The sequence below is a fragment of the Dasypus novemcinctus genome, chromosome 18 (genome assembly GCF_030445035.2).
Source record: "Dasypus novemcinctus isolate mDasNov1 chromosome 18, mDasNov1.1.hap2, whole genome shotgun sequence".
Taxonomy (NCBI): Eukaryota; Metazoa; Chordata; class Mammalia; order Cingulata; family Dasypodidae; genus Dasypus; species Dasypus novemcinctus.
The window spans coordinates 784,790-811,967 of record NC_080690.1 but is presented as its reverse complement, the minus strand read 5'-3'; the positions used below and the strand labels follow the sequence as shown (position 1 = coordinate 811,967).

Below are 27,178 nucleotides of genomic sequence, written 5' to 3'. Positions count from 1 at the left end.
ATAGGGTTATCAGGAACATTAAATGAATATGTAAAACCTCTGGAACAGTGCATGGCACATAGGAAGCTCTGTGGAAGAATCAGTTATTTACATATGTCACCATCTTTCATAAGAAATATGACTCTTATTTGGCAGGTTTATTTTTTAAAAAGTGTCCCAAGCTATATAACCAACAATCTTTCAATCTCCTGAAGCAGCCAGATTTGTTCTTCACACCCACCCCAATAACTTCAGTGGAAGAGGGGTGGGAACCTGATAAAAACAACCACCCACGGAAAAATGAGGCAGGCCAGGGTTCACATATTTGCCTCATGAGAATTACCTGGTAAAGTTGATAAAATTTAGAATCCCAGACCCCGCTCTGATTATTGAATCCATCTTGATAGTAAGGGATAAGGAATTAGCATTTTTTTATTTTGGTTCCAGACAATGCTCATCTTGGGAAAATTTGAATAACACTGACCTAAGCCAATCAAGTATTCTCACTAAGAAGTTGAAAGTTGGAAATATGAATAAGGAGGCAGTTTGCCTTGGAAATTGAAGATAAGTTTGACAGAAGCTATTAACAAACTATTAAGTAAAAATTGTAAGCAGCAGAAATGCAGAGTAAAAGGGAAAAATGGAGCCATTTAATGCATTAAGTCAACAAATGTTTTTACTGAGGGTCTGTTACTGCTAGGCATTCTCCGGGACACTGGCAACCCAACGGGACAGAACAGACCAAGTCACCATCATCAGAGACATCAGATTGATCTTAGGTGGCAAGACACATGTTCACCAGACAACCCTAGAAAGAGCCAGGTTTGAAAGAGAAGGCTAAGGAGTTATGGAAGGATACAGTTTGGAGGTCTACTCTAGCTGGGGGTCACTTGAAAAAATTTTGTCTGGGAAGCAGATGTGGCTCAACTAATAGACCATCTGCCTACCATATGGAAGGTCCAGGGTTCAATTCCCAGGGCCTCCTAACCCATATGGTAAGATGACCCACGCACAGTGCTGCCATGTGCAAGGAGTGCCGTGCCATGCAGGGGCGCCCCCGCGTAGGGGTGCCCCACGCTCAAGAAGTGTGCCCCGCAAGGAGAACCACCCTGCGTGAAAAAAGCATAGCCCGCCCGGGAGTGGTGCCACACACACGCAGCAAGATGACACAACAACAACAAAAAAGACACAGTTTCCCGGTGCCGCCAGATAACGGACGTAGAAGAACACACAGCAATGGACACAGCAATGGACACGGGGTGGGGGTGGGAGGGCAAACTTTCCCTGAGGTATTGATACTTGAGTAGCTGTCAAAAGGCTAGGTAAGGACTCAGAACTCAAAGGTAGCCCCCAGGCATGTGTAACTGTTGAGCACTTGAAGAGTGACTACAGATCAAGATAGGCTTTAACTATATAATAACCACTAGATTTCAAGGACTGAGTACAAAAATATATATATATAATGTATCAATTTCTACTCGTGTCAGAATGGTAATATTTTGGATATATTGCATTAAAATGTTAAAATTTATTTCATGTTTCTTTTTCCATTTTGTGCCAACAAGAAAAATTTAAATTACATCTGTGGCTCACATCTATTTCTGTTGGATCTGCCGGGCTGGGCCTGGGCTTCGGCCACATGACTAGAGGAACTGAGGAAAGAGGTCTTTTGAGCAGATCAACACAGCAGATATCGGGAAGCAGCTGTGCTCAAGCAATTGAGCTCCCATTCACTATTTGGAGGACCTGGGTTCGATCCCCAGGACCTCCTGGTAAAAAAAAAAGACATCCCAGACCTGCACAGTGATATGCAGGCCCCTTGGTGGCAAAGCAAACGCACCGAAAAAAGATGATGACACAACCAGATGGAAAAAAAAGAAGGTGTCTTCTCTGATCACCAGCATAGTCAGCGGCCTCCCCGATGGCCTTGCCGGGCCCGCGCCCCACTCTTCACACACTGGGGTTGTCCCTCCCACCCCGGCAGTGGTCTGGGTGACCAAGAGCAGAAGGCGGAGTGGCCGCAGCGATGGCTGGGCTCTGGCTTCCTGTTTCTGATCAAGCGGTCTGGAACTAGCGCCCATGCCACCAGAGAGGCCCGGGGAAGGGCCTGAGGGCTACGGCCAGCAGCGCCGCAGGGACTGCCTGCTCCTCTCACCTCGGTGAAGCCTCACGTGGCTGCAGCCTACAGTCCTGACCATCGACCTGACTGCAATCATGGGAGAGACCTGCACCCAGTAAGACTGATACCGGATTTCTGACCCTGAGAAACTGAGATATCAACTCCCAAAGTTCTGGGGTAATTTGTTAAATGGCAATGGATAACTAATACAACCATAAAACCAGTGATTCAATTAATTTTGAGCTGTGGGTGTTAACTATGGGAAGGACACAGCCCTTATCTTTTGAAGTCCCTGTAGCAGTTCAATATGGTTATGATTTCCAGCAGTAGATACTGAATTATGTTTGTAATCTGATCCGTACCTGGGTGTGATTAAGTTATGATTAGGGCTTTGATTGGCCCACATCATTAGGGCGTTGAGTTCCTGCCCCTTGGCCGGTGGGGGGGGGCGGCGTTAGAAAGAAAGCTACACCTGTAATAGAACAAAAGCTCACCTGATTGTGAAGGAGAAAATAATTTTATTAACAATCTTGCAAAAATGGGCACTTGACCTGGATAAAATGGCCAGGGAGCCGAACAAGAAACACTGACATTTATACCCTAAGGCCTAATACACAGGTCCCTCCCCTGTTCCCCACTGATTGGATACTTAAGGGGTTATAGCCTATCCAAGACGTCTAAGTTTCTTGGTTCCCACTCTCAGTCACCGCTCCCACACTCTCTACACTCCAGCTGGACGCGCTCAGTACTGCTTTCACCCCTGGCGCCTTTTCAAATCTGGCACAGCTTCCACTCCTGGCCCTACCCCCAGGACTCACCATTGGCCCCCTCTCGTTTTGGTGTCACTTTTCAAATTCTTGGCGCACCAAAGCTGCTAGAACCCCTGCCCTTCCTCCTCAAACAGCAGAGTGGTGGGGACTCACAGATAAAAGGCATGACAAAGGACAAAGTTGAGGGATTTTGATGTTGGAGTTTTGATGTTGGAATTTGATGCTGAAGCCTTACGCTAGAGCCCTGGGAAGTAAGCATGCAGAGAGGAAAGAGAAGCAAGACCTTGGAGGGGAGGAACCCAGGAAGCCTGAACCCTCATAGACGTCGGCAGCCATCTTGCTCCAACACATGAAAATAGACTTTGGTGAGGGAAGTAACTTATGCTTTAAGGCCTGGTGTCTGTAAGCTCCTACCCCAGATAAATACCCTTCATAAAAGCCAATCAATTTCTGATATTTTGCATCAGCACCCCTTTAGCTGACTAATACAGTCCCTCTGGAACATCTGTCCAAACTCCAAACCCAGCAGTCTTCAGGAACATTGAGGAATCCACTCTCAAATTATCATGCAAGTTTTTTACTAGTAAAAATGGACTTTTCGTTCTTTTAAGGAGAACAAAACCTATGATTATGAAGTCTTGTTGCACTTATGATGCGTTAAGGAGTGATATGAGGGAGTGAATGTGGCTCAAGACCCCCAGTTTGGTTCCTGGTGCCTCCTAAAGAAAATGAGCAGATGCTGCAACCAGTAGGGAGCAGAAATAGCTCAAGTGGTTGAGCACTCACCTCCCACATGGGAGGTCCCAGGTTCAGTTCCTGGCGCCTCCTAAAGAAGATGAGCAGACAGACAAGGGACCCATCTCAGAATGGGGGGGAATAAAAGTATAAAATATATATATATTTTTTTTAATTATTTATTTATTTTTGTTTGTTTTTTTTTTTATTGACTTTGTAATAATATTACATCAAAAATATATATGTGAGGTCCCATTCAACCCCGCTCCCCCACCCCCCCCTCTCCCCCCCCAACACCACTTGTTCCCATCATCATGACACATCCATTGGATTTGGTAAGTACATCTTTGGGCACCTCTGCACCTCATAGACAATGGTTCACATCATGGCCCATACTCTCCTCCATTCCATCCAGTGGGCCCTGTGAGGATTTACAATGTCCGGTGATTACCTCTGAAGCACCATCCAGGGCAGCTCCATGTCCCAAAGACGCCTCCACCTCTCATCTCTTCCTGCCTTTCCCCATACCCATCGTCCACCATGTCCACTTTTCCCAATCCAATGCCACCTCTTCTATGTGGACATTGGATTGGTTGTGTCCATTGCACCTCTATGTCAAGAGGAGGCTCATATTCCACATGGATGCTGGATGCAATCCTCCCATTTTCAGTTGTAATCACTCTAGGCTCCATGGTGTGGTGGTTGTCCTTCTTCAACTCCATCTTAGCTGAGTGTAGTAAGTCCTATAGATCAGATTGTAGGTGCTGGAGTCTGTTGAGGCTCAGGACCTGGCTATCACATTGTCAGTCCAGAGATTCAAATCCCCTAAATATATCTTAAACCCCAACATTAACTGCACCTCCAGCACATTAGCATGAAAGTCTTATGAAGGGAGATCCCATTTGAGTCCAGATTTATCACACATAAACACCATTTCCAAAGAGGGGCCATCTGCCCTGTATATATATATTTTTAAAAAGGAGTGATATGAGGAAAAATTGTTTCCAAAGAAAGATATTTCGTTCAAAAGCAGAATTTATCAAAATTCAAAGATAATCTAGTTTATTTGAACATTCCTCAAGGTAGTATATTTTACATAAAAGACATCCTAATATTACTCAAAAACATATAGCTGTGTGCCAGCTTCAGCAGAATGAGCTCATCAAGTCTGAAATGGGATACACTGTGCAACAGTCAAGGCTTTGAAGGCCAAGTTCACTGTAAAATCACTGTGCTCAAAAAAATATTGGAGGTTTAGAAGTTTAGCTGTTGCCATGTTTGGGAAGAAGCAAGTAATTATTTGCTCAGATATGAATAGGGAAGTCTAGATCACTGTAAGAAAAGGGTTGAGTTTAATTTTCACACAAAGGGGAAGCCGGCACCTCCTCTGCATTTGGAGGAGGGAGGTAAAGGGGTTCAAAGTGCAAAGAATTTGAAAAGTGGCTCTAAAACAAGGTGGGCAATGGTGAGTGCTGGGGGCGGGGCCGATAGTGAAAGCAGCACCAAATTTGAAAAGTGTGCCGGGGTGAAAGCCCACCGAGCCCACCAAGCCCACCAGGGTGTAGAGAGCTAGGGAGCAGCAACTGAGAGAGGGAAGTGGGAACTTAGATAGATGATTCTGATAGGCTGTAGCCCCTGAAGTGCCCAATCAGTGGGGAACAAGGGAGGGACCCGCGTGTCAGGTTTAGGGTATAAATGTCACTGTTTCTTGCTTTTTGACGTGCCAGTCATTTTATCCAGGTCACACACCTGTTCTTGCAAGATCATTAATAAAATTCTTTTCTCCCCCACAATCAGGTGAGCTTTTGTTTTCTTACAGTTGAAAATTTCTTTCTAATAATCACAAAACTGAAAGGGGTCAAAAAGTGCCCCCTGTCTACAGACTGCTAGAATACAGGCTTGGCTGCAGGTTCCGAGTAGGGCTTGCCCAGGTCCCTGCCTCCGTGCTAACAGAGAACAAAGGGTGGGGATAAAGGGACAGGAATGGGTCGGGTGCTCTCTACCCACGTCCTCTTCCCACTGCCCAGGCCGAAAGGGTGTCAGCTCTTTATGCTGACAAATGCAGAGTAGGTACCTGGTCTCAGGGAAGCTCCTGAAACTTAAGACAGGTACCATCCCCAGCCCATCTCAGATGTTAGAAAAGGAGTTGGTTCACGGGCGCCTTGAGAAATGTCCGGAGTTCAGAGAGCCAAGAAAGGGTAATGAGGAAGTACACAGCAGTCACAAAGGAGAGACAAGATAAAGAGCTAGCGGGTAAAGGAAATGTCCTGAGGAAAGCAAAGCTGATGTCCTGGTGGGAGGAAAGGGCCTCCCAAGTGGGGCCTTAGGCAAAGGAAGATTCAGGCACCAGCTCTCCAAAAGCTCCTTCTCTCCCGGGGTCCAAGTCCTGGGGCACCTGAGGTCACAGGAGACTCTGCCCCTTGAAACTCCCGCAGTGGAGCTGAAGCAGCCAGGTTCCAAGGCTCTGTCCTCCTTCACCCCACCCCGCCCCAGCCTGCTATGGCCCCGGTGTGCAGCCAGCCTTCAAAGTGCACTTGTTGGGAAGTGGACTTGGTCCAATGGATAGGGCATCCACCTACCACATGGGAGGTCCATGGTTCAAACCCTGGACCTCCTTGACCCGTGTGGAGCTGGCCCATGCAAAGTGCTGATGCGAGCAAGGAGTGCCCTGCCACGCAGGGGTATCCCCCGCGTAGGGGAGCCCCACGTGCAAGGAGTGTGCCCCGTAAGGAGAGCCGCCCAGTGCAAAACAAAGTGCAGCCTACCCAAGAATGGCACCGCCCACACAGAGAGTTGACGCAGCAAGATGATGCAATAAAAAGAAACACAGATTTCCAGCGCTGCTGATAAGGATAGAAGCAGTCACAGAAGAACAAACAGCGAATGGACACAGAGAGCAGACAATGGGGGGCAGGAGGGGGCAGGAAAAGGAGAGAAATAAATAAATCTTTAAAAAAACAAAAACAAAAACAAAATGCACTTGTTGAGAATCTGAGAAGATGAATCAAGTCTGTTTTCCCAGACCCTCCTTTCCCACTTTATCCTACTAATAACTCCTGGGATGTGGATGGCTTCCCAGGTCACAAGTTGCCTTCACAGATGTTTATTGAGTTTTATTTTTGCAATAACCCTGTGGGAAATCCAAGGCTGATATTAGCCTCACTTTACAGATAATCATTACCCCCACACACTTTACTGATGAGAAAATTGAGGTTTGGAGAAGTTAATAACCTTCTCAGAATAATATGGCTAAAGACTGAACGCAGTGCTTTCTCCCCAGAGACTGCCTCTGACTGAATGGCCAGAGCCAAAGAGGCATTACCAAAATACCCTTATATCAAACAATATTAAGAATAGGTCTGCATTTAAAACTCTTCCCAGGCACTTTCAAAGTTGAGAGAGGATTTGAGTCACAAACTCTCTGGTGAGGAAGCAGGGCAGGGGGTCTTGGTCACTTCCGATCAGGGTTCTGTCACACTAGCTTCAGTCGGGTACAACAATGTGGTTTTGGAAGCTGGGTTACAGCCGCGGGGCCCACTTGGGGAGACTGGAAAATGGGTGGGGCAAGGGCAGTTGACAGCTCACCTGGTGTCTTTTGACCAGGAAGAGGAAAAACAGTGGAGGAGGCAGGAGGGTTGGATTGATTACGAAGGGGACTAAGAACCACCTGAGAAAAAGGAGAGGCAGTGAGTCGTAGGATCAGTGATAGCCCTGGCGTGAGGAGCTGTTGTCTCCACAAACCACCCGAACAGCTCCCCAACCACAAGTAAAGCCTCTGACAACGCCCATGGGCCCAGCCTGAGGACTCAAAGTGTGTGTCCACCGCCCCTGGAACTTTGTAATCCGTGAAGAATATTGGTGAGGAGGACAGGCCCGGGAGTCAAGTCAGACTGCCTGGGATCTGGGTCTAATCTCCTGCCTGTGAAATAGGGATTCCAATAGGACCCCATCGAATGCATCTCGGACAGACCTGGGGCAGTTTGTGTCTGTTGCTAAGGTTTCCACTACAGGTGCAAGAAAAAGAAGGTCCTTGCACTTTCTGTCTGTCTGGTTGTGGGAGCCAAGATCAAATGGGGGAATATAGGAAATTCTAAAAACATCGGGAAGGGGAAATAATTTTTGCAACTCGGAAATAAACTAAAAAACAGAAGGAAAAAAAAGGACTCCTCTGAGTTGTCGAGTTGCAAATGCAAAGCATCTGTGAAGTGTTTGACCAAGACCCTGGCACTAGTTAGCACTTGGAAATATTGTTGTTGTAATTATTCGTTGAGGAATATAGAAAACCACAGAAATAAACATGTCACCACAATCTTAACCTTTGTCATTTATTGGTCCAGTCTTTTTCTGTTCAACAGGGTTTTTGGCTCTAAACAATCAGCAGTCAGAGAGGTCTCAGCACTAGATCAAGAGTGGAAGTGGAATTAGAACTAAGATAAGAGCAGGGCCATAAAACTAGAAGAAGAAAACGTAGGGAAACATCTTCAAGACCTTGTGGTAGGTGGTGGCTCCTTGGACCTTACATCCAAAGCACACGCAACAAAAGAAAAAATAGATAAATGGGACCTCCTAAAAATTAAACACTTTTGTACCTCCCAGGACTTTGTCAAAAGGGTGAAAAGGCAGGCAATTCGATGGGGGAAAATATTTGGAAATCACATATCTGATAAGGGTTTAATAGTCAAGATACATAAAGAGATGTTACCACTCAACAATAAAAAGACAAACAATCCAATTTAAAAATGAGAAAAAGACTAGAATAGAATAGACATTTGTCCAAAGAAGACATATAAATGGTAAAAAACACATGGAATGGACACAGAGAGCAGACAGCAAGCGCAAAAAGGGGGGGGGGACGGGGATAAATATGAAATAAATCTTTAAAAAATGAGAACAAAACACATGAAGAAATGCTCAACATCACTAATGATTAGGGAAATGCAATTCAAAACTACAGTGAGATATCATTTCACACCTATTAGAATGGCCACTATTAAAAAGAGAACTGCAAGTGTTGGAGAGGATGTGGAGAGATAGGAACACTTATTCACTGTTGGGAATGCAGAATGGTACAGCCGCTGTTTGGCAGTTCCTAAAGAAACTGAATATAGATTCACCAGGCGACCCTGCAGAACCACTGCTGGGTGTATACCTAGAAGAACTGAGAGCAGCGACAGGGACAGACATCTGCACAACGACATTCATAGCGGCATATTCACGACTGCCCGAAGTTGGAAATAACCCAGGTGTCCATCGACCAATAATTGGATAAACAAACTGTGGTCCAGTCACACGATGGAATATTATGCAACTGCAAGAAGAAATGAAGTTGTAAAGCAAATGACAGCAGGGATGAACCTGGAGGACATTACGTTGAGCAAAGCAAACGAGACACAAAAGGACAAATAGTGTATGATTGCGTTACTATGAACCAAATAAATTGTGTAACATACTGTATTACTCAAGAAAAATGTTTATATGTATTCAGTACATCTAATTGAGAAACGTATGTTTTTATTCAACTGTTTTCTTTTTAGTTTTTAATTTATATTTTCAATTATTAAATGTACAAAATAAAGTTGGAAAAAAAAAGAACACAGCGGCTGCAGGTTTTCCCGCGGTTAGGGACGCCCCTCCAGGCGCGTGCACGCGCGCACACCGCGCACACCACACACGCGCGTGCGGGGCCTCCTCGCAGGCCGCAGCCATTGCGCGCCCCCGGGAGCACGGCGGCGGGGCGCGGGGACCCGGCCGCCGAGGCCCGACCGCGCAGGCGCCTGGAGGCCCGGACCGCGCAGGCGCCGCGTCTGGGCCAACATGGCGGCCGCGCTGCTCCTGCTGCACCTCCGCCGGGGCCAGGGCCCGGGTCTCTGGCGGCTGCGAGGCCCCGACGCGGGCTGGAGGCCAGTCCTCTCCGCCGGGGCCTGGAGGAGGCGGCCTTACTGCTCCCAGAGGCCGCCGGCTGGTCTCTTCCGGCCCGTGGGCCGAACCGCTCAGGTAACCCCCTCGCCCCGCCCCGCCGCGGTCCTGGAAGGTCGCCCCGCTTGGCGGGCAGCCAGCGGGTCACGCGCAGAGCGGCCGCGCGTGGGCCTGGGGCTCGGGGACCCCTGGCTTCCCGTGGGGCGCCGGCCGTGAGGGCCGCTCGACTGTGGGCGGTGCGAATCGTGAAGGAGTCGCGGCTCCGCGGGCTTCGGCGGCGTTGTTCAGGTCCTGGCTTTCAAAAACCGTGTGTATTCTAGTTGCAAGTTCGAGGTTTTTCTCCAGACCGGCGAATCTCTGTCGTGTGGCGTGGCTGCGAAGCAGGCTTGGAGTGACGCGGCCCTCAGCCTAGGGCTGTGTATTGACAGAGATACATGAATATGTTATATGTATACACATTTGCCTCTCTCCCTGTCGCTTTAAAATTGAATCCAGCAAGAGTTTACTAGTTTCTAACAGGGAGTTGTTTTACATTTGACTCGTAGAGATCAGAGCCCGCCAGGACGATTTCCAGCGTCTTTCAGATAGTTTGCTGTTGTGCCGAGGGGGCTGTCAGAAGGTTTTTTGTATGAGCAGAGTGTCACTAGCTGCGTCTTATTTTTGTGCTGTGGCCTGAGGCAGTGTGTGCTTTCAGGTGTCGGTACTCGTGGAGCACATGCCGTGAGATCCAGGTCTTGCTTTTCTGTTTAGCAGCAGAGAGCAGGTATGAGCTAAGGAAGAAAATTCCAGAAGTGAAGAAAATGACAGCACAGCAATAGAAAAGGTTACGTTGGACCATTGACCTTCTTAAGAATGTAGAACTTACTCAAAAGGGAGAAATTCTCATCTTGGAAAGTGTTGTGTCAGGAATCAGAGACTGGCCAAGCCTGCCAGAGTGCATGGAGGTGCCCCCCGCGGAATCCCTCTTTGGAGGTGTCGGGCCCAGGGGCTGGGAAGGACTGGCCTCGCGTCCTGGCAGGAGAGCGTGGGCCTCCTCCACGCCAGAGCGGCAGCCAGTGTGCCACACGCTCCGTGCAGTGTTTGACTTGCTCACTTGTTTTAACCTTTTTATTTTTATATTATAACTTTGAAATAATGCTCAGGTTTCGGCATAGTAAACATTCATAGGTATTGGGGCAGTCTTTAAAGACTCTGGGGTTGGGAATTAACCTGTGTTGCCTGGGTGTGTTGTGGTCCTGGAATGATCCTGGATACTGTTCTTTTTTTCAGAGCTCACAATTGCTCCTGCTGAACCCTGCCTTTCAAGGGATCAGCGGGTTGTTACTGAAACAACGTCAAATCCAGAATCCAGTCAGTCTCTGGAAAATTTTAGGTGTGTATGTATTGACAGACAAATAACAAGGCAGAGTTTTTTTTTTTTTTAATCTGACAACTTTTGACATTCTGGGCATTAATGAATAAATTAGGTTAATGTTGCTAGTTTGATAATGGCAAAAGAACTGAATCACCCCATTTGGCCACTTGACCTTTGGCTTCTAATAATTTTGAACCTGTGAGATCCACACAGTCCTTGGATGCTCTGAAATGAATTTAACATAAAGAGAGTTTGTCTGAAGTCTGACCAGGCCATTTTTGCTCAATTTGTTTTGAGTTGTTCATTTTTACTTTTTTGAATTCTGATGTAAAACAATAATTGGACTACTTGAAAAAGGTTTTTCATGTTATCTGTCCAATTCCAAAAACCTTTGGTAAGGACCTACAAATGTTTTGTATCTGGAAGGTAACCAAAATAGCCTACAAAAAATTTGCTCTTATGATAGAATCATACCAATTAGTGAGACAGGGTGATTTCACCCCTTTTAGTCAACTCTGTCGGGGGAAGGTAAAGCATTCTGGTGCTGCTCTGTGATAAGGAAGAGGGCTGTACCTGCTGTTTGCCTTGTGAATCCACAGTTTGCTTTTATGCTGTCAGTGGTTTTCTCTTTTAAGTGGACTCACCGCCAACCAGCGCTGAGACAGAAGCACACACAAAGTACATGCTTCAGCTCTCCAAAATAACCTGATGCTGTGTTAAGACAGGGTCAGTGCAGCCTTGTTTGTTTGTAATTCAGTTGATGTCTCTGTAAAGAAAGTTAAGAGTTTGGGGTCATGACTGTGGCCTCTTCCCACCTCCCCACCCCCCAAACAGTTTGATCTGTTTAGACCTTGGACAAAACAAAGCCTTTTGTGTAAGGAGTATTGTGTTGGTCTGTTTCTCTGGTAGTGGCAGCTGGCTACTGCTGCTGTATTGCTAAAGCCACTTGAATTGTTCAGTTGTTTAAATTCATTTAAAGTAACTTCACATACTGAAGGGATTGGTCTCCAACAAACTCGTGACGTTTTCTCAAACTAGGTTCATAGGTATGTTTATTGCCTCATCTTGGCTAATTTAAATAGCAAAGATATTAAACTTCAGTAGTTGAAAATGCTTATTCTTCTAAATTGGGAAATTCTGTAGTAAAAATGATGGAAGGAAATGCTTTACTATCCTGAGTAATTGCATAAATCTTATGGACAAGGTTTTTCAGATGGTTTCTCTTTAGATTTGGTTATTTGAGGATATAGTGTTCTCCTAAGTGTCTCTTTCACAGGTGCAAACCTTGACTGTCAAGTACTTTCCTGTGCCTTGCAGGTGTTACTTACTATTTCAGTAGCTCAAGGATGAAGCAGAAGAACAAGGACAGGGATGAATCCAAGGGGAAGCGTCCTGAAGATGATGAAGGTGTGTTTACCTGATGTTCTTAAATAGCAGCCATCTCAGGTTGTCTTTGTGCATGAATTCTAGCTAATGTTGGGAGAGCCCCGGAGCGGGGCCTCCTAGCAAGCCTGCCTGTTTCTGTCTCATATGTTGTTGCTGGGTCCTTCGTGTTGCCCTTGTGGAAATGCTTCTATCAGTACCTGGATCCCCTTTCCATGTTGTGAAGACAAGCAGACATTGTGTATGTACCTGTGCATGTGGAGGCAGGGACCAGAACTGACATAGCTGGCGCTTGTTGTTGGAAAGCTGCACCTATAAGAGAACAAATGCTCACCTGATTGTGGAGGAGAAAAGAATTTTATTGACCATCTTGCAAGAACGGGCGTGTGACCTGGGTAAAATGGCTGCTGCGCCCAACAGCAAGAAACACTGACATTTATACCCTAAACCTGACATGTAAGTCCATCCCCTGTTCCCCATTGATGGGGTACTTCAGGGGTTACAGCCTATCTGAATCATCTAAGTTCCGTGGTTCTGTTCTCAGTTGTGGCTCCCATGCTTTCTCTACTCTGGTGGACTGGGCGGGCTCTGCGCCGCTTTCATTCCTGGCGTGCTTTTCAAATTTGGCGCTGTTGTGACTATTGACTCTGCCCCAGCGTGCACCATTGCGCCCCCACCCCCCACCCCTCATTTTGGCACCACTTTTCAAATTCCTGGTGCACCAAAGCCGCTAGAACCCCTTTCTTTCCCTCTCTCAAGGGCAAAGCCAGCTCTGGCTTCCTCTTTGTGAAACAAAACTTAACCCTTTCCCACATTGTGAAGCTGCCCCAGAGTAGTGCCGCAGGGCAAAGAGAGTGGGGGCAACATGTGTCTTATGAAAGGAATGGGGCGACTGCCTGCCTCAGTAAAACTGACTCCTGTGTACCTGGTGAGGCCCCCCAGCCCACCCCCAGCTTAGAACTGTCCAACTTGCAAATATGAAGGATGCCCAGAATATTTTAAGTCTCATTTCTACTCTAGAATTAGGACTCACTTGATAGTGTAAAGAGAGAGGAAAATATAAAGATAAGTTTGATGTGAATTGACCTCGTTTATAAGGTTTCTAAGAACACACTAGCAATGGAATTTGCTAGCCCCTGAAGTAATTGGAGCACGCCCAGTACCACACTGGGCAGTAGATGCACCTGGCCTCGCACGTGCTCATGCACACACGTGAGGAAATGGAGGGCTCTTAAGGGCTGTGGTTTCACTAAGAATTGAGTTGCATTTCAAGAACATGGCTTGCCTGTTCTGGGCTGCCTCTCATGAGGGATACAGGCAAGGTTTCTCAAGGGGCTGGAGAAGTGGCCTGCAGGGAGCAGAGCAAGGCCCTGCGGGGCCCTGGAGAGCGTCATTCTCTGCCAAGCCGGCCTGCGCGGCTCAGCCTGGCGAGGAGCGAGGAGTGAGGGGCCAGGGGCCCAGGCAGCCGCAGATGCTTTGCTTACCCCCGCGCCCTTTGGCAGAGGCCAGCTGTGGTAGCCTGACACCCTGCTCCCTAGTTCTCGTCTTTCTAGGCTGGTGCAGTGTACTTGGAAACTAAGTGAGGAGCAGGTGGCTTCCTGCCTGGGTTTTTGGTACCTGTTAAGAGGACCTTTCCGTCAGGACCTAACAGCTTCGTGTTGGAAAATCATATGCACTGCTTCCAGCGTAAACAGGGAGACCCAGCCCAGAATCTGCAGTTTATGGGAGCGACGTCTCAGCTCCTCAACTCGGGGTGAGTTGCTAGAGTTTCCTGAAGCTACGCTGTTCATAGGTGGCACCTGGGCACTCTGAGGCCGCAAGGCGCAGTGACTGTCTCAGAGCTCCTTAGGGGCAGGTCTGGACTCCTGCAGTGATGCACGACCCCCGCGTAGGTTGAGCTGAGCAAACACGATCACAGCACGTTTCTCGTTAGGCTCACGGGAGCTGGCGGAGCATGGCGCTAGGCTGCTGAGTCTCCCAAGTCTCCACGCATCGTGGCTCTGGGCGGATTTCAGAGCAACGTCCTCAGCATTCTTCAGCATCTTACTGCATGTGCTTTGGTCATCTGCGTTTTTCTTTATTTTCCTAGTTTCATTGGTTTTGGCATCCCTGTAGCTTCCCTGTTCTCCTTCATGCTGCTGAGAGGTGTGAAAGTAAAACTCTAAATTCAGCGTCAACATTAGTGCTCCACTGGGAAAAAATACACTGTAGCCTGTCGCTAAGATCATGATTTTTCTCTCAAAACTGCGTTTTTGAACATGCACACCTCCATGTTCCAGTGAAATTCCTTCCATGTTGCTCAAATGTACTGGGTACACAAATTTTTTCTTTGATTTATACAGTATGTTACACTATATATTTGGTTCATAGTAATGCAATCATAGAGTATTTGTCCTTTTGTGTCTTGCTTCCCTCAGCATAACGTCCTTCAGGTTCATCCATGTTGTCATATGCTTTACGACTTCATTTCTTCTTACCTGCATAATATTCCATCGTGTGAATACACTCACAGTTTATCCATACTTCTTTTGGACACCTGGATTGTTTCCAACTTTTGACAATTGTGAATAATACTGCTATGAACATTGGTGTGCAGATGTCTGTTTGTGTCACTGCTCTCAGTTCTGGGTATACACTCAGTAGTGGTTTTGGAGGGTCGTGTGGCAAGTCTATATTCAGCTTCTTTAGAAACTACGAAACAGTGGCTGTACCCTTCTGCATTCCCACCAACAGTGCATAAGTGTTCCTATCTCTCCACATCCTCTCCAACACTTGTAGCTCTGTCTTTTAAAAACTTTTTTTTAAGATGTATTTTTCATTTATTTCTCTCCCCCATCCCCAGTTGTCTGCTCTCTGTGTCCATTTGCTGTGTGTTCTGTGACCGCTTCTGTCCTTATCAGTGGCACCGGGAATCTGTGTTTCTTTTTGTTGCGTCATCTTGTTGTGTCAACTCTCTGTGCGGGCGGCGCCATTCTTGGGCAGGCTGCACTTGCTTTCGTGCTGGGTGGCTCTCCTTAAGGGGAGCACTCCTTGCACGTGGGGCTCCCCTATGCGGGGGACACGCACTCCTTGCACGCATCAGCACTGCGCATGGGCCAGCTCCACATGGGTCAAAGAGGCCCAGGGTTTGAACTGTGAACCTCCCATGTGGTAGGCGGATGCCCTATCCATTGGGCCAAGTCCACTTCCCTCTGTCTTTTTAATAGTGGCCATTTTGATAGGTTTGAAATGATATCTCATTGTAGTTTTGAATTGCATTTCCCTAATAATTAGTGATGTTGAGCATTTCTTCATTTCTTTTTTTGCCATTTGTATTTCTTCTTTGGACAGATGTGTATTGAAGTCTTTTGCCCATTTTTTAATTCAGTGATTTGTCTTTTTATTTTAAAGAGAGTTGTAACATCTCTTTATCTATATCCTGGATATTAAACCCTTATCAGGTATGTGATTTCCAAATATTTTCTCCCATTGAGTTGGCTGCCTTTTCACCCTTTTTTTTTTTAAAGATTTATTTATTTATTTAATTTCCCCCCCCTCCCCCGGTTGTCTGTTCTTGGTGTCTATTTGCTGCGTCTTGTTTCTTTGTCCGCTTCTGTTGTCGTCAGCGGCACGGGAAGTGTGGGCGGCGCCATTCCTGGGCAGGCTGCTCTTTCTTTTCACGCTGGGCGGCTTTCCTCACGGGCGCACTCCTTGCGCGTGGGGCTCCCCCACGCGGGGGACACCCTTGCGTGGCACGGCACTCCTTGCGCGCATCAGCGCTGCGCATGGCCAGCTCCACACGGGTCAAGGAGGCCCAGGGTTTGAACCGCGGACCTCCCATATGGTAGACGGACGCCCTAACCACTGGGCCAAAGTCCGTTTCCCTTTTCACCCTTTTGACAAAATCCTGTGAGATGCAAAAGTTTTTAATTTTGAGGAGGTTCTGTTTATCTGTTTTTCTTTTGTTGCATGTGCTTTGGATATAAGGTCTAAGAAACCACCACCTACTACAAGGTCTTGAAGATGTTTTCCTACATTTTCTTCTAGTAGTTTTTTGATCCTGACTTTTGTATTTAGGTCTTTGATCTATCTTGAGTTGATTCTTGTATAGGGAGTGAGAAAGGGGTCCTCTTTCATTCCTTTGATTATTTTATAGATGTCCAGTTCTCCCAGCACAATTTGTTGAAGAGACTGTTTTGTCCCGATAACATTAACTTGGTAGGTTTGTCAAAAACCAGTTGTCTGTAGAGGTGAGGGTTTCTTTCTGGACTCTCAGTTCTATTCTACTGATAGATGTGTCTTTCTTTATGCCAGTACTGTGCTGTTTTGACCACTTTAGCTTTGTAATAAGTTTCAAGGTCAGGCAGTGAAATTCCTTCCATGTTGCTCTTCTTATTTAGAATGTTTTTGGCTATTTGGGTGCACTTTTCTTTCCAAATGAATTTGGTTATTGCCTTTTCTAATTCTGTAAAGTAAGCCATTGCGGTTTTAATTGGTATTCCATTGAATCTATAAATCTGTTTGGGTAAGATTGACATCTTCACGATATTGATTTTTCTAGTCCATGAACACAGAATGTCTTTCTATTTGTTTAGGCCTTTTAAAATTTCTTGTAGCATTGTTTTGTAATTTTCTACATATAGGTCCTGTACTTCTTTGGTTAAATTAATTCCTAGGTATTTGAGTCTTTTTGTTGCTCTTGAAAATAGAATTTCCCCTTGATTTCCTCCTCAGATTGTTCAGTGCTGGTGTACAAAAACATTACTAATTTTTGCTTGTTGATCTTGTGTCCTACTACTTTGTTGAACTCACTAGCTTAAGTAGCTTTATCATGGATACTTAAGAATTTTCTAAGTACAGGATCATGTCATCCACAAATAGAGTTTTTCTTCCTCTATTCCTATTTGGATGCCTTAAATTTTTTTTTCTTGTCTAACTGCCCTAGCTAAAACTTCTAGTACAATATTGAATAACAGTGGTGACAGTGGGCATCCTTGTTGTAGAGGGAAAGTGTTCATCCTTTCCCCATTGAGTACAGTGTTGGTGTGGGTTTTTCATAGATGCCTTTTATCATATCGAGGACTTTTCCTTCTATTCCGAAGTGTTTTTTATCAAGAAAGGATGCTGGGTAAAGAATTCTCGGTTGGCAGTTTTTCTCTTTCAGTATCCTGATTGTATCATACCACTGTCTTCCTGCCTCCATAGTTTCTGAAGAGAAACTATGTACTATCTGTACTACGTCTCACTGGGCATTCTTGGACATGTTTGCTTCTCCCTTGCTGCTCTGAGAATTTTCTCTTTATCCTTGACATTTGAAATTCTCAATAGTATGTATCTTGGAGTAGACCTCTTCAGATTTATTCTGATTGGGGTACAGTGTGCTGCTTGGACATGTAAGTTTGTTTCTTTCATGAGAGTTGGGAAATTTTCAACCATTATTTCCTCAAGTACTCTTTCTGCCCCTTTTCCCTTCCATTCTCCATCTGGAACTTCCACGACATGTATGTTGTTACGTTTCATGTTGTCATTCAACTCTCTGAGTTCCTGCTCAATTTTTGCCAGTCTTTCTCTCTCTGTTCTTTTCTCTTTTCAATTGTAGCTCTTCTGTCTTTGGTATCACTTACTCTTTCTTTTTTTTTTTTTAAGATTTATTTATTTCTCCCCCCCCACTCCCCCTTCTTTCCCTCCATTGTCTGCTCTCTGTGTCCATTCCCTGTGTGTTCTCCTGTGTCTGCTTGTATTCTCATTAGGCGGCTCTGGGAGCCAATCCTGGGACCTTCTGGAGTGGGAGAGAGGTGATCATTCTCTTGTGCCACCTCAGCTCCCTGTCCTGCTCTGTCTCCTATTATCTCTCCTCTGTGTCTCTTGTTGCGTCGTCTTGCTGGCCAGCTCTCTGTGTTGGCCGGCACTCCTGCCTGGGGCAGCACTCCCGCATGGGCTGGCTCTCCACGTGGGCCAGCTCACCGCATAGGCCAGCTCGCCCTCACCAGGAGGTCCTGGGCATTGAACCCTGGACCTCCTATATGGTAGACGGGAGCCCAACTGCTTGAGTCACATCCGTTTCCCATCACTTATTCTTAATTTTTCATCATTTCGAGTCTGCTGTTGTATGCCTCTAATGTGTTTTTCATCTCCTATTGTGCCTTTCATTCCATGAGCTCTGTTATTCTCTGTTCAGGATTTCAAATTCTTTTTTGCACTCTCTGTCTTCTTGATGTCATTTATGTCTTTAACCATATTGTCTTTCAACTCATTAATTTGATTTTGGAAATTTGTGTGCATCTCACTAATTAGTTCTCTCAAATTCTGCCTCTGTTCTGGGGGTTTAATATATTCCTTTTTGGGCTATGTCTTCCACTTTCTTAGTATGACTCGTAATTTTTTGCTGATGTCTAGGCATCTGATCATGATGTAGTTTACTCAGATGCTAATTTTCTTTCTCTTTTTTAGGGATTTGGTGGCAGGAGTCTGTGTGTTACCACTGCTCTTTGATTCTTGGCTCAACCTGGATTGTTAGGATTGTCCCTGTTAGTTACTCAAAACTGGGTGCTGGACCCAGTCATTGGTTGTAGACTCACTTCCTAGGGCCTTGGGGAGGGAAGCTATAGAGGCCAGAAAAAGCCTCTCTTGCTTATTTTTAATTTCCTCATGGGCACTTCCTTGGTCTGCCAGCAGAGGGTGCTCTTTGGCAGCTCTCAGTTCATTGCCTGGTCGGAGTGTATTTGTTGCAACCCAGAGGGGATCAGTGTGGTAGAGCTTCCTGCCTGGAGGCTGGGAGCCTTGTCCAAACTTTCCCAGAGACAGCTCCCCAGCTTCTCTGGCAGCCCCCTCCCTTCTCCCAGCTAGGCAATGTTTCCACTCCCTTGGGTCCTCAAACAAAGAGGAGATTGGGGGGTCGTGTATCTTTAGCCCCACCTGGCCTGGAAGGGCTCAGGGCACAGCAGAGCACACTGTGAGCTAAACGCTGAGTCAGCCTTATACCATGTCCCTCTCTCTACCTTTTCCTGGGGCGGAAGATCCTGGATCCCCTTTGTCTGTAGTTGCAGTGCCAGAGGCCTGAGAGTTGTAAAGTGCCTTTAGTGTTCTGTGGTCCCAATTTCCTTCCTTTGTCCCTCTCTCCTCTGGGTGGTGTCCAGCCCTAGAAGATCTTTTTCTAGACTGTCTCAGCCTGTCCTTGAGCTGTTCTGGAGAAGAGAGTCCCTTGTCGTTCTAGTCCGCCATCTTCCCAGCAGTCCTCCAAGGCCTTTCTAATTACAGGAAGAGGCAAAGAACGAGGTCCTTGGAGAAAGCACTTGATGGACCCAAGAGGTTTTTGCATTCTACCTTTGTCCTCATTTCTTGGTAGGTCCTGCTTGTAATCAATCCCTGTTTCCTGGGGAGAAAGGCTACAGCCACCCCCTCATCACGACTCTTGGCATATTGTAGATACTCACGTAGGTGGGTGTTGAGTAGAGTTCCAGTCGGTACGGGAGTTAGCTGGTGCCACAATGCAGGAGGCACCAAGGCAGGATCAGTGGTCTGTCACAGGGCCCCTTGACATGCTGCCCTGTGCGTCTCAGCTGCTTGCTTCTGGGGAGGGCAGGTGGGTGGGTGTCTGCAGCTCCCCTGCCTCTTTGTTACTGTCTTCTCCCCCTTTACTGTATTTTGGGCTGGATTATAACTGACTTTGGGAAAATAGGTTAAAGCTCACATGTATTAAATTTGCATTAGAGGACAGAGCCGGGCAGGATGGCAGCAGAGTAGGGAGCTCCTAGAATCAGCTTGTCCTGCAGGGTAGTCAGTAATCAGAGCTATATGAAGCACCTGTTTGAGGGACCCAGGAGACCAGAAGAGCATCCTGCACCATCGGAAGAACGAGACTGCCCATATGCAGTGAGGATTCGTGGCTAGACCACACCATGCTGCAGAGCCAGTGCCCATCCTTTGCTGGTGGCACCTCATGAGATGTTCCCTAGCTGGAGTTGGAAGCTCCATTTCCCAAAAACGGAGGAGGAAAAGAGACCGTCAGGTACTGATTTCAGCTACTGATTAGTAAACTTGTTTGGCTGTATAAATAGATCATAAAACTCAGCAGTAAAATGGCAAGCAATACAGTTTTTGGGAAGCGGATTTGGCTCAACTGATAGAGCATCTGCCTACCATAGGGGAGGTCCAGGGTTCAAACCCAGGGCCTCCTGACCCATGTGGTGAGCTGGCCCATGCACAGTGCTGATGTGCTCAAGGAGTGCTGTGCCACGCAGGGGTATGCCCCGCATAGGGGAGCCCCACGCACAAGGAGTGCGCCCTGCAAGGAGAGCTGCCTTGTGTGAAAAGCACAGCCTGCCCAGGAGTGGTGCTGCACACATGGAGAGCTGATGCAGCAAGGTGATGCAACAAAAAGAGACACAGATTCCTGGTGCGGCTGACAAGAATGCAAGCGGACACAGAAGAACACCCAGCGAATGGACACAGAAAAAGGACAACGGGGTGGGGGGGTGTAAGGGGAGAGAAATTTAAAAAAATAATAAATCTTAAGAAAACAATAAAAGGATAAGCAATACAATTTTTAAAATGGGCAAAAGACTTAAATAAACATTACTCCGGAGAGGAAATACAAATAGCCAAAAAAACATGAAAAAAGGCCCAACATTACTAGCTTCTAGGGAAATGCAAATCAAAACGACTATGAGATATCACCTCACAGTGCACAGAATGACCATTATTAAAACCACAAGTGCTGCAGAGGTAATGAAGAAATAGGAAGACTCCTTCACTGCTGGTGGGATTGTGGAATGGGTGCAGCCTCTGTGGCAGACAGTTTGGCAGTTCCTCAGGAAGCTAAATATAGAACTGCTGTATGATCTGGCAGTCCCTCTACTAGGAATATATCTAGAAGAACTGAAAATAGTGGTGCGAACAGGTGTTTAAAAACCAATGTTCATAGCGTTACAATTGCCAAAAGATGGCAGCAACCTGTGTCCATCTACCAATGAATGTGTGAACAGGATGTGGTATGTCCATATAATGGGCTACTGTGCTGCTGCAAGAAGAAGTGGAACTGGGGCACATAACATGGATGAGCCTTGAGGTTTTGCTGAGTGAAATAAGGCAGACAAAAGGACAAATGCTGTACGGTCTCACTAAGATGAACTAAATACGAAGACTAAGCACATGGCGTTAAAGCCTAGACTGTAGGTAGCTAGGAGACGGACTGAGGGCTGAGAAGGAGCGCTGATGCCTGATTATATAACAATCTTAATTAGCTTGACTGTAAAAGTGTAGAAGCAGAGGTGATGGTTACATATTATAGTGAATATAACTAACACAACTAACATCAGTGGGATTGTGGCTGAAAGGCGTAGTTTAGGGATGTAAATGTCAATTGAAAGAAAGCTAGAGAATAATGTAGGGAGTGAGTAACGTAGTGGACCTGGAGGTGGATGAGGATTGTGGCTAATAGTTCAAATACAAGAACGTTCTTCTGTGAACTAGAACAATATAGGTCACTGCTCCAAGGTGGTAAAAATATAGCGATGCATGGGGATATGCATTGATGTAACTTAACAGCAATATTGTAATATTCTTGAGCCAGTGTCAGAGAATGTACTGTATTGACGCTAAGGGTCAGTAGTGTGGAGGTATGGGAGTTTTTCTTTTGAACTAAGGAAAACGTTGAGAGGTTTACTGGGGCAATGACCGCACGACTCTGGTGAGAGTGAGAGCCACCGAGTGTGCGCTCTGTGTGGAATGTCTGAGGCATGGAGCTGTGTGACACAGTGAGCCAGGGGCGGAAGGTGGGCTGTGCTCACCCGACACGGAGGAGTGCCCTCGTGAGCGCCAACAGACGCACAACACTGTACGCGGTGTCCTGTAGGGGTGTAAGGAGGAAACAGACCAAGTGTGCACCGTGGGCCGTAGCTCGAGGTCCCTCCAGGACCTGTGACCAGTGCTCCACAGCAACACCAAGCACGGTGAGGCGTGCTGCGTGGGAAGTCCGCACGTCACACGTGAACGTGAAAGCTCATAGCTTCTCTAATAAAATTACAGATACAAAATTTTTTTTAAATTTCATTAAAGGATAATCCTTTACTAAACCAGTAGGTTTTTCTTTTTTTCTGAGGGAAAACAGTGGGTGTTCCCTGGTCCCTTTGCTCCAGTTGTTAGGCTGGGAGCTGGTCTTTGCGGAAGCTTGCCGGGCGTGGGCCTTGCCTTGCGTGTCCCCCCGGACAGGCCTCCGTGCAGAGAACTGCCGGGCTCCGTTGCCAGGCTCCACTCCTGCGCGTCACGGGCAGGTGCTTCTGCCTTGCCGAGGAAGAGCTGGTGCTGGAGGTGGCGGAGAGCCGGTCCCACCTGCCAGCTGCCCAGCCTGACGGCCAGTGGAGGCTGCGAAGAGCACCTGCTCGGTCTGCTCCCCAGTGGTAGAAAGGAACAGATTCTCCATACACGGGTCGACTTGGTGGGTCTCCAAGGGACCAGGCTAGTGAAAAAACAGCCCCTCAAGGTTCTGTACTGTTGGGTTCTCGTTTGTGTAAGATCCTTGAAATGACAGAATTTCAGAGATGGGGCCCAGTCATAGTTGCCAGGGGTTACAGCGGAGGCAGGGCAGCCGAGGGGGCCTCGGTGGACTGCGGGTGCGCGCCTGCGCCAGGTCCTGGCTGGGTCTTGTGTGGTGCTGCAGGTGGCTGCCGTGGGGCTGGGCAGAGTGGACGGAGGGTGCTGCCCGGCATCCTCACAGCTGCGTCTGAGCCTACGGTTTCCTCAAATTAGAAAGTGTAATTTTATAAAGCACTAGCTAAAATTTCAGAGGCCTTTTGTGTACTGAGCGTCCTTTGTCCCTGTGAGCTGGAGTTCCCTTTGCCTTCACGAGGGCCCTCTGGGACTAGCTGCATTGTCTAGTTTCTTTATGATGGATATCTGAAATTGAAAAGCTGTTTTCTTAGGACTCAGTAGCACCAGTAATTTGTCTTTAGGTAATTGTCGGATTGAGGTGACCTGTTTCAACAATTGTCTTTTTTTTTTTTTCCTGAAAAGGAATTTTGGAAATAGAAATCCTCAGTGGACATGCAGCCTGAAATTGCTTAGAACCTCTGGGACAGGATTTTATCCGGTACTCAAGCAATGGAAACTTCAGTTGTAACCTCAGCTCTCTATGGACTTGTAGTTTATTTAGGGAGCCAAAATAATATATCAGAAGTATGCAGGGAAAAAAATCATCGTGCATGTTATAGTCACAAACGCAAAGCAATACGCACAAACGGGGTGAGGGCGGAGGGGACGTTTCTGCACCTCAGCACCCACAGCTGCTGGAGGAACTGGTGGTTGAACTTGCCTTTGAAAGAAGTTCAGGACTTGATGGGAAGTTGGAGAGGCTCTTCAGGGGGAGGAGATGCTTTTTTGGTATTAGTGCTTATTTTATTTATTTTTTCATTTATTGAAATACAGCACTAATACATAAACATACATGAACAATAAATGTGTGTAGTTATGGGGTATTAGTTTTTAAATGCTGTCTTCTACTTAGAGTTTTAGGTGCAGATTTAGTTTCATCTCCTGTACCTTAAAATCTTACTTTTCCCCCCAGTCCTTTAAGAGTCCTTTATCCATCTCTTTCCTCCTAATTCCTTTTGTCTGTCTAGTCCTCATAATTTAGTCTCTGGTCCTTGCTACAGATACGTATGTATTTGCTTCAGGTTGGTTTCCTCAGGTTAAAGCTTCAGAAGTGGGGCTGAAGGAGTTAAAGAAATGAACTGTTTTCTGTGGCCTTTGACCCTCCCGCCAGGGCTTCAGGAGAGGCTGCGCAGGTGCCTGCACCCTGGGCCTGCTCCCCAGGCTCCTGTGCCTTGGCATCAGCGCTGCAGCGAGCCCCAGGAGCCCCCCCCCCCCCGAGGCCAGGAGCGGTGGGGACCCCGAGCTTCCAGTAGCCGATTACGGAGGCTCCTGGGCTCAGGCTTTACTGCCTTTTGTTCCCTCAGGAGCAGAACGCCAAGTGCTGTCGTGTCCTGAGTGGCTCTGCGCACGGCTTTCCTGCCGCGGTGGGCACACGGGCCACTGCCCCCGCCTGCCAGCCCACCCCATTAACAGGCCCACAGGGAGGGGCCTGGGCACGTCTGAGAAGCACGCAGATTTTGAGAAATTCTTACTAAGATGCAAAACTGTCTTCTCTTAAACTAAGCCATATCTTTTAAAAACAGACCTGCTTCCTGTGCTGGGAGCGGGCAGCCGTGTGGCATGGGGCTGGCCCGCCTGCCTTCTGTGGAGTGTTAAGTGGGGTGGCGGGCGCTGCAGCCCGGCCCGTGCCTGCGGCCTCTCTGATGGACTGGTGGAGCAAGCCCATCCTCGCCACCCGGTCAGGGACGAGAGCGCCAGCCGGGGTGCCTTAATGTATCACTACTGGTGTCAGATGGGGCGCCATGGGCACCCGAAGCCTCAGCGCCCACCCTGGTTGCTGAGCACCGCGTGTGTAGCGTGCAAGGTGTTTCCCAAGCGTTCAGATGGCTGCCAAGTTGCTGACGGGCCATGTTCTTCATTAGAAAGGATCAAGTGTTAAGTACTTGAGGTAGTGTTTTATTGTCCTGGGCTGCTCACGGCAGGTACCGTGAAGTGCACCGCCCTGAACAACGGGACTGTATTACCTCACAGTTTGTTTGCGACTGAGAAAGTGTCCAAGTCCAGGCCTCTCAAGGCTCCTCCTCCCCGGAGGCCAGCTACGGCGCCCTCGTCTCCTCCGCCGCAGGGCCAGGCCCGTGGTGGCGCCTTCTCTTCTGGGTTTCGTCGGTTCAGCTTCTTGCTCCTGGCATTTTCTCTCTCGTGCGCGTCCATTTATAAAGGACTCCAGGAACAGGGTTAAGGCTGTCCTGAGTGAGGCGGGCCGCGCTGGGCTGGTCGCCTCGGCGGAGGCCTGCGCCTGTGCGTTAGGTTCAGAACACGGCAGCGCCCGCAGTTCTCGATCATTAGCTACTTACCTGAGAGCATAAATTTGCTGTCTAAAATAAACGGTAGCCTTTATTTAGTTGCCTTTTATGAACTCAAACTTTAAATGTTAAATAGAATATTATTATCTATTTTAACAATATGTAATATCTAACACAGGCCTTCATATTTTCAAAACAGTTGCTGTGCAAGCCCTTTTCCATTGGTTTCGTTTATGGTTTTAAGCTGATTAAAAAGTTTATTTTTGAGGGAAGTAACTTATGTTTTATGGTCTGGTACCTGTAAGCTCCTACCCCAAATAAATACCCTTTATAAAAAACAAAAAAATAAAAAATAAAAATAAAAAGTTTATTTTGAATTCCTCCCAACTGGATTGTTGTAGAGGAAAAGCACGTGTGTAGCGTGGCCAGGCTGCCTGGGGGCCAAGCTTGTGGGCACAGAGGAGGGTGGGCAGGCCTCTCCGCCCACCCTTGGCCCGGGACGCTGACGGTCCAGTCCCCAGAGAGCCTCCTGGGCCTAGTGTGCGCCTCCCACACGCGTCGCGTGGCCCGGCTGCTGCTGCGCGTGGCAGTGGGCTGGCGGCCTGGCGCAGCGTGAGCTGCTAGGCGGAAACGGGCTCGCGCTGCATCTCCGAGGGTGGAGACGGGCCACACGTTCTCCTGGGGCTGTGGGCTGCAGGGTGCGCTCTGCCGCCTCGTCCAGGCCAGGCGCCGTCCAGGCCGGCCACCCGAGCGCGCCCCGCTGGTGCAGGGCCATGTGGGGAGGCCGTGCCGCTCTCCGGCTGACGGAGGCGATGCGCCTGAGGCCTGGGCAGCACTGGGCTGGCATCCGTGCCAGAAAGCGTGTGTCGAGGGGGAGGGGGCGGCTTCATCTGATGAAGGAGTTTGCCTCACCTTTGGGGGTGAGTTTTGGAGCCACCCGAGCTGGGGAATCTGTTCCGCTCTGTGCTCTCAGGCCGGAGGGCAGCATCCTCCACAGGCAGCCGTGGCTGTGGCCACCTTGGTGGGACTGCTGCCTGTTCTGGCTCTTTGCCTCCCCATGGTCAGGCCTTCTTCTGGGTTGCCCGGGCCGCTGCTGCCTTCTCCACACCGCTCCTCTGCTTAGCCTTTATTTTTATTATTTCTCCCCACCCCCTTGTTGCTTGCACTTGCCATGTCTGTTCATCGTCCTTGTTTCTTTAGGAGACACTGGGAAGCAAACCAGGGACCGCCGATGTGGGAGGGAGGCACCCAGTCGCTTGAGCCACCTCCGCTCCCTTGCTTAGCCTTGAAGTGCCCACTGCCTCTGCTGCGCAGTCCATCTTCCTCCTCCAAGTATTTCCTAAGAGTCTTTTTTTAATATATTTAAAAAAAATTTCTCTCCCCCTGCCCCTTGGTGTCTGCTCTCTGTGTGTTTGCTATGTGTTCTTATGTGTCTGCTTGTGTTCTTGTCAGCAGCACTGGGGAATCTGTGTCTCCTTTTGTTGTGGTCATCTTGCTGCATCAGCTCTCCGTGTGTGCATCACCACTCCTGGGCAGGCTGCACTTTCTTTTGCACTGGGTGGTTCTCCTTATGGGGTGCACTCCTTGTGTGTGAGGCTCCCCTACACGGGGGACACCCCTGCGTGGCAGGGCACTCCTTGTGCACATCAGCACTGCGCATGGGCCAGCTCCACGCGCATCAAGGAGGCCCGGGGTTTGAATGCGGACCTCCCATGTGGTAGGTGGACAGTCTATATCAGTTGAGCCACATCCGCTTCCCTTTCCTAAGAGTCTTAAGAATGGGGCTGCGTCATGTGTCTTTGTCTACTGTCTAAGAATTCGGCATGGTGCTGTGTTCTTGGGAGGCTGTTAATAATAAATAATATGAGTTGGGGCAACTTTATCTGTTGGTTCTGTTGACAGTTGGTCTCTGGAAAAATTTTCCAATTTAATGGTTCCCAGTATGCATCTTTAGACAAAACGATATGTCTTACACTACTTTTAACTGTGCGGTTTCCATTATTATGATGAATAAAATATGCATTTACTTTTAAATTTTACTCATTCCAATAAA

General features: G+C 47.6%; 1 protein-coding gene across 2 annotated transcripts in view; it reads left to right on the top strand.

Moving 5' to 3' along the window:
* Positions 1 to 9,373: 9,373 nt before the first annotated feature.
* Positions 9,374 to 27,178, top strand: part of SPG7 (SPG7 matrix AAA peptidase subunit, paraplegin) — a 44,574-nt gene continuing 26,769 nt past the window's right edge. The window contains exons 1-3 of one of the 2 annotated variants that reach the window (XM_004471919.4): positions 9,374 to 9,597; positions 10,789 to 10,891; positions 12,191 to 12,280. In XM_004471919.4, coding sequence (XP_004471976.1) covers positions 9,418 to 9,597; positions 10,789 to 10,891; positions 12,191 to 12,280 — 373 coding nt within the window. In that variant the 5' untranslated portion in view covers positions 9,374 to 9,417. The remainder of the gene's footprint in view (positions 9,598 to 10,788; positions 10,892 to 12,190; positions 12,281 to 27,178) is intronic. The other variant, XM_058279556.2, reaches the window with a different exon arrangement.